Genomic DNA, 6,206 nt, shown 5'->3' with positions numbered 1-6,206 from the left:
CGTACCTGGTCCAGGAGCTCAGCTCCCCTTGCTTTCACTCTGTCTTTCCTCAAACAAAGGAACACTGCAGACTCCTATGGGAGTCACTGACAAACTTATGCTTACAGCTAGATAGCGCAATGAAAAAACACCTCTAAGTACTGGGTGAATCCGACAGAACTAGACATGCAGTATAGAATGAAAATATACATTAGGCACTATTCTCAGGAACCAAGAATGCCTGCGGTGAAAATACTGGCTTTGAGGTAAACCAGTACGAAACTAACATTTAAAGTCTACATTTTTTGAACATCAAAGATAAAGTTACCCAAGAGAAAGAAAAATACACTCCTCAAAACGTGAAGTATAAACCGGAAACATTTAGCAACTGCAAATCGGCATCCGTGGACGCTGACAATTGGTCGTCTTCCAGAACACCAATGATGCGGATGTTTTGACACCGGGACTCCAAATCTTCATATTTATCCTCCAACTTGGCCACCGCCTTAGTTAGATGGTCCACTTTTCTCTGGAGGCTGATGATGTCGTCAGTACAGGTGGACAGGGATTGCTGCATCTCGGTAACCGTTACTTTTAGTTAGGTGAAACTCTCCTACTCTACTTTGAGAGTGCTGACACGGTTACTATCGGTGGCCTGGGCCCCAGTCCCCGACTCAGGACAGGTCAAGGGCTCATCAGGAGAAGCTGGAGGCGAGGCTGGATCAGGTTTCCTCATTTAGTCGGCTTTGGTGGCATTTTAGTGACCGAAATATAAAAGTTTACAATTGTAAAAGGACTTGTAAAATGTGTGTGTGAATGGGTGGATGACTGGATGTGTAAAGTGCTTTGGGGTCCTTAGGGACTAGTAAAGCGCTATACAAATACAGGCCATTTACCATTTACTTTGATATTGCTTGGGGTCGAGTCAGAGAAAAAGTGCTCAGTAATAATTGAAAAATAGGGGCAGCACGGTGGCACGGTGGTTAGCACTGTTGCTGCACAGCAAGAAGTTCCTGAGTTCAATTCCACCATCAGGCCGGGGTCTTTCTGTGTAGAGTTTGCATGTTCTCCCCGTGTTTGCGTGGGTTAACTCTGGCTTCCTCCCAACATCCAAAGACATGCAGTTTGTGGGGATAGGTGAATTGGTTAATCCAAATTGCCAGTAGGTTGTCTGTCCCTGTGTGTTGGCCCTGCGATAGACTGGCGGCCTGTCCAGGTTGTACCCCGCCTCTTGCCCCATGACAGCTGGGATAGGCTCCAGCGACCCTGAAAAGGATAAGCGGAAGCGAATGGATGGATGGATATTGAACCAATGCCAAATAATAACGTTGGGTTTGTAAAGCTCATTCCTTCAGCACTCTTTAAAGGTTGAATTTCCCGTGTTGGCTGGTAATAACTAGCGCAATGGATTAGTTCACTCAACACATTGAGCTATTTTTGTCTTTCATTTTTGTCTTTCATCAGTGACCCAGTCAGCTACTCTCCAGCTGCACTATTTTCCCACCAAAGATTTTGTTTATTTATTTTCTATTTTTGCTTCCGCTCAAGTCCCAGCAGGAAAAATGACATCAGCGCTTCTCACGCTCTTTATGCCTTTTTCTTCTGAGCTGTCCCTCTCTTTCTCTCCTACACTCAGTATTTCCCTCATGTGGATGTGATCTCTCCATAACCAGGACATGATGGCTCACACTACAATATTACTGATTTTACAGTATTGTGATGCAGCCATGTACAACAAAGAGCCAACAAGACAGCTCTTCTTATGACTTTACAAAAAGTTCTGATGATTTATTTATTTATTTTTTCAAAGTCCATCTGCTGTGTTAGTCAGCCTCCCCTGACACCACACATCCCCCAGCAGACCCATGGCTGATTTCCTCTCCTGCTTAGGGGGGTGGGGGTGGGGTCAGAGGACGCTGACCAACACAGCAGATCTCCATCAGCTAATCATCCCTCCTCTCTTTTAGCCGGCTGTTGCGAGCAGTGCCGGACTGAGCTGGAGTGTGACAGCTGGAAAGCTGCACAAACAGACTGACAGGTCCTTCTGTTACAAGCATAGAGCATATTATTGGTCCCCGGTCCTTTGAATGTTAAATCAGTCTAAAGAAGTGGGCATCGTACTGGATTCACTTTATCTGGCCAGGATCGCTCTGATTTTGAAACAGAACTGTGACCCTACTTTCATCTCATAGTACAGACCTGTATCTCTCCTCTCAGTCCAAGCAAAACGACTAACCAAGATCTAAGCATCTGAAAACTTATACTGCCAAAATCATACTTCTGGATCAGACAAAGTTCATACCCTGTGGGCATATTCATTTCAACATGCAGAGACTTTGATATCATCTACAGTATATCCCTGCTCACAGCAGGGAGGATTCAGTTGTATCTCTTTTTGTGCCGAGAAGGCTTTTGCTCAGGTTGAACGGCCTTTTGGTCGACGACTTTTCACCTCTTCCTGTATCATCTGGGGTGGTTGGAACAAGTGGTGTAAAAGATCATTATGATGCTCGAGCCATTTCCTTATCAAGGCTGAGTGGAACAGAGTCTACACCCAGTCTTTGGCTAAAATCTTGCATATCTGAGCCACAGCTGTAGGAAGTGATAGATTTCTGGCTGATCTTTATGAGTGGCCGTTGCTCTGTCTCTCTCTCTTTCTGCCTGGGAAGTTTTACAGGTAGCTTGTGACATCTATGTAACACACAGAGATTCATTCAACATTCATTTAGGATGGATGGATTGATGCAGGCTGTAATTAAATTACTTCAAACACAGAGCACCAACTTTTTCTTCAGTTTGCTTTCTTTGTCTGCTTGTGGCTGGTTGCTTTATCCTGTTGATGGTGTGGCCAGTTGTCCCAGTCAGCACAGGGAATCCCATTATTTTAAACATTTGATCATGCTGCTACAGCAAAGTTCTTCCAGTTATACAAGAATAGCAGCAATTTCCCAACCTTAGAGTTAAATGATATTCAGAGCAATTAGATTTCCAGGCTATTGCACTGACCTCTGCTCGAGTACATATGTGTTTTTAGAAAAGAGGTAACGTGCAAGACCCTGATAATTGGTATGTGGGGGAGGCGGGGTGAGCACTCTGCTGTGCTTCATATACTAAACTACATGGTAAATGGCCTGTATTTGTATAGCGCTTTACTTAGTCCCTATGGACCCCAAAGCACTTCACACTACATTCAGTCATCCACACATTCACACACAGGTGATGGCAAGCTACATTGTAGCCACGGCTGCCCTGGGGCGCACTGAGGCGAGGCTTGACCAAATGGGGCTATTTAATTTTACCATCAACTTTGATAGGTTTCTGCCTGCTAAACCCTAAACTGGATAAGCAGATAAGAAGATGAATGTATGTGGGGACTTCTATCTATACTAAATTAAAAGTTAATGCCATGTGAAAGAAAAACTAAAGCCAGCTCATTTCGATATAAAATGGGAAAGAGATACGCCACATAAACTACATTACCCATAAGCTCTTAGAACGGAACCGCACAGAGAGCTCATTTATTGGCTGAAAAGCTTCAGCGGTAATCACGTGACTGCCGTCATCCGGGTAGCCATGGCTGTATATAACGACCCGCGGTGGGGGGGAGGGGGTCTAGTTCAAACAACAGTCGATATTCAGTGTAGACGGAGGATATTATTTTGGCTGCCGAGTCAGAGTTTCTTTGTAAGTTTTTAAATATGGTACGTATTATATGTCGTATTAACAAAATATTATAACGACACACTCTGTTTAGGTAGTTTATTTGAAATAAATCTTTATTTGGTAGCGTTGCGTTTTCTTTATTAGTTAACAGTTGGCCGCTAGCATTGGCTGGTGTAGTGGATTAGCATGCTAAATACCCACTGGCTTCACTGGGGAAGCGCTAGCATGGCTAGCGAATATTAAGCGGACCTTAAGTTAATGTTGGGCTACAATAAGGCGCGTTTCGGCGGAGGCACACTAATAGTACTGGTGTTTTACAGGCTGGTGGTAAAGCTGGTAAAGACTCTGGAAAGACCAAGACCAAAGCGATTTCGCGCTCTCAGAGAGCAGGACTGCAGGTTTGTCCCCAAATTTCATTCATTTTCTCGGTTGCACAAGCACGAGCTATTAGCCAAAAGTCAGTGGCTCTTTGTCGGTGGCGGGCTCTCATCGGGCGGCCAGCACGGCTTTGCTTCTGTTCACTCGTGTCATTATCCCCGCAGTTCCCGGTAGGCCGTATCCACAGACACCTCAAGTCCAGAACAACGAGCCACGGCAGAGTAGGAGCCACCGCGGCGGTGTACAGCGCGGCTATTCTCGAATACCTTACTGCTGAGGTGACCCTAAGCTCCGTTTATCTTGCACTTCGTTGCTTGAAGTGTTGATCTTTTTGTAAAGGCTGTCTCTCTTTCAGGTTCTAGAGTTGGCAGGAAATGCATCAAAGGACCTTAAAGTAAAGCGTATAACCCCACGCCACTTGCAGCTGGCTATTAGAGGAGACGAAGAGCTGGATTCACTTATCAAGGCCACTATTGCAGGCGGAGGTACGAACATTACAGAGAACTGTGTTACGGTCTTATACTCTCGTACTCTAGGGGTTTACACATTTTGTTGAGGCACAAATCCCTTTTGTGTTGCATCTGGTGTAAAACTGTAACATCAACACTATTGTGGCAACTCTTTGTTACAAGGGAGCAGCTGAAAGTGGTTACTGAAATTAAAACTTAACTGTTCAAGTATATAAACTGTTATAACATTGATTTTTTTTCAGGCGTGATCCCACACATCCACAAGTCTCTGATCGGGAAGAAGGGCCAGCAGAAGACTGTATAACCTGAAGGGTTCAGCAAGTTGTGCCATCTCAGGATGAAGTCTGCATCAAGTGGTTAAATGTCTTAGATTAGTAATCTTACATTATTTTATGGTAGTGTGCATTTACTACTCTGGGTGGGGTCTGTTTTGGGTTTTTTTGTTTTGTTTTTTTAATAGTGGGCCCCTCCCCTCTCCTGCAGGTTTTTGGGGGCGGGGGGCGGCTCCAGCCGGCTTGTCTTGGATGTATACGTGTATTTGGCCTTTCTGTTTTTAATCTTCACAGCTTTGAAAGGAGCTCACAGCCACCAAACCTAGTCGATACAGAGTACAGGATGTGCATAGCTTTTGTGAAAACTCAAGATGTGCTTATGTGCTTTGTATGTACCTTTAATGCAGACCCTCCATTTCAGACTTGTATTTCAAAGCATGTTCATTCTCTTTACCACTGGACTGTCATGGACCGGTTCATAACCTTGTTGGTATTTTTGGATTCCTGAATAAAGACTGGATTTGGCACAGTCTGAGTGTTTCCCCTAGTTTGTCTTATTCTCTTTGAACAGAGTGCTGTGGCTTTCGTCTTAATCATGCAGTGATGTATGACTACAGGTGGTGTAATGTGAAGCTTTGACTTTCATTCCACCTTTGTTCAGTTTTACACAAAATTGGAGGAATGCTAATGGACCAGTTAGGTGAGGTGGCTTCACGCAGTGTTATAGATTTCATCTTTATTTTCATTGCATAAACGGCCAAGTTTTAAACTGTCAGGGTTCATCCCCCTGACGTCCCTACTGCAGTGACCTAAACATCTGTGGTCTAGTGCACTCGGTGGCTTTTTAAAGTGCTGCAGTGCCAACACGCAAGAGTTTTCTGTCTTTGCCTGTGTTCAGAGTTACAGGAGTGTTGTACATGTGAGTTTTTAAAATGATATACTGCAGGCGTAACATCATAAACCCAATTGTAGTATATGATTCACTTCATAGAAACAACTGGGAGACCGCGTTTTTATTTCATTTCACTGAAATGTTAAGAATTCTGATTGTTTTTAAAACTGAAGGTGCCTCAAGTTTACTTTTAGAAACCAAAGAAGCGTTTGGACATTTCCCATTACTGCAAACATATTAGACTGGTCTCTGCTGCATTTAAAAGGTTCTTCAATGCAGCACCCATACCTGATATTGAATACATGCTTTCTAATGCATTAAAGTTTACTGAGTAAAATGTTCATAGAAATTAAAACAGAAAGCTAACAGCAAGATATCATTTAATTGTAATTGAACTGTCCACTGTTGCCCACTCACATCCTGGGCCTTCTGACCTCAGTAAGTCACATGATAGGGTGGGGCTACGTTTCACAGTGGGTTCACCTGAAACCATGGCTGTATCCCAATTCAGGGTCTGCAACCTTAAAGTACTATCTAACCTTCGTAGCGCTG

General features: G+C 43.9%; 1 protein-coding gene across 1 annotated transcript; it reads left to right on the top strand.

Annotated features, from left to right (window-relative positions):
- The first annotated feature begins 3,552 nt into the window (after positions 1 to 3,552).
- On the top strand, positions 3,553 to 5,294 carry LOC147336470 (histone H2A.Z). The gene is made up of 5 exons (XM_086285372.1): positions 3,553 to 3,663; positions 3,963 to 4,040; positions 4,185 to 4,298; positions 4,376 to 4,505; positions 4,733 to 5,294. Exons 1-5 carry the CDS (start codon positions 3,553 to 3,555, stop codon positions 4,792 to 4,794), a joined length of 495 nt encoding a protein of 164 aa, XP_086141498.1. The 3' UTR covers positions 4,795 to 5,294.
- Positions 5,295 to 6,206: the final 912 nt, after the last annotated feature.

This window comes from Aulonocara sp. 'chitande type north' Nkhata Bay, linkage group LG3, assembly GCF_057382095.1.
Source record: "Aulonocara sp. 'chitande type north' Nkhata Bay isolate Kocher_YH1m ecotype deep benthic linkage group LG3, A_spYH_male_GT1.1, whole genome shotgun sequence".
Taxonomy (NCBI): domain Eukaryota; kingdom Metazoa; phylum Chordata; class Actinopteri; order Cichliformes; family Cichlidae; genus Aulonocara; species Aulonocara sp. 'chitande type north' Nkhata Bay.
This window is presented reverse-complemented; position numbering and strand designations above follow the sequence as displayed.

Coding starts and splice junctions, on each gene's coding strand:
- LOC147336470 (XM_086285372.1), top strand. CDS start 3,553: ATGGCTGTATATAACGACCCGCGGTGGGGGGGAGGGGGTCTAGTTCAA. Junction 3,664..3,962: donor TGCCGAGTCAGAGTTTCTTT/GTAAGTTTTTAA, acceptor GGTGTTTTACAG/GCTGGTGGTAAAGCTGGTAA. Junction 4,041..4,184: donor CTCAGAGAGCAGGACTGCAG/GTTTGTCCCCAA, acceptor TTATCCCCGCAG/TTCCCGGTAGGCCGTATCCA.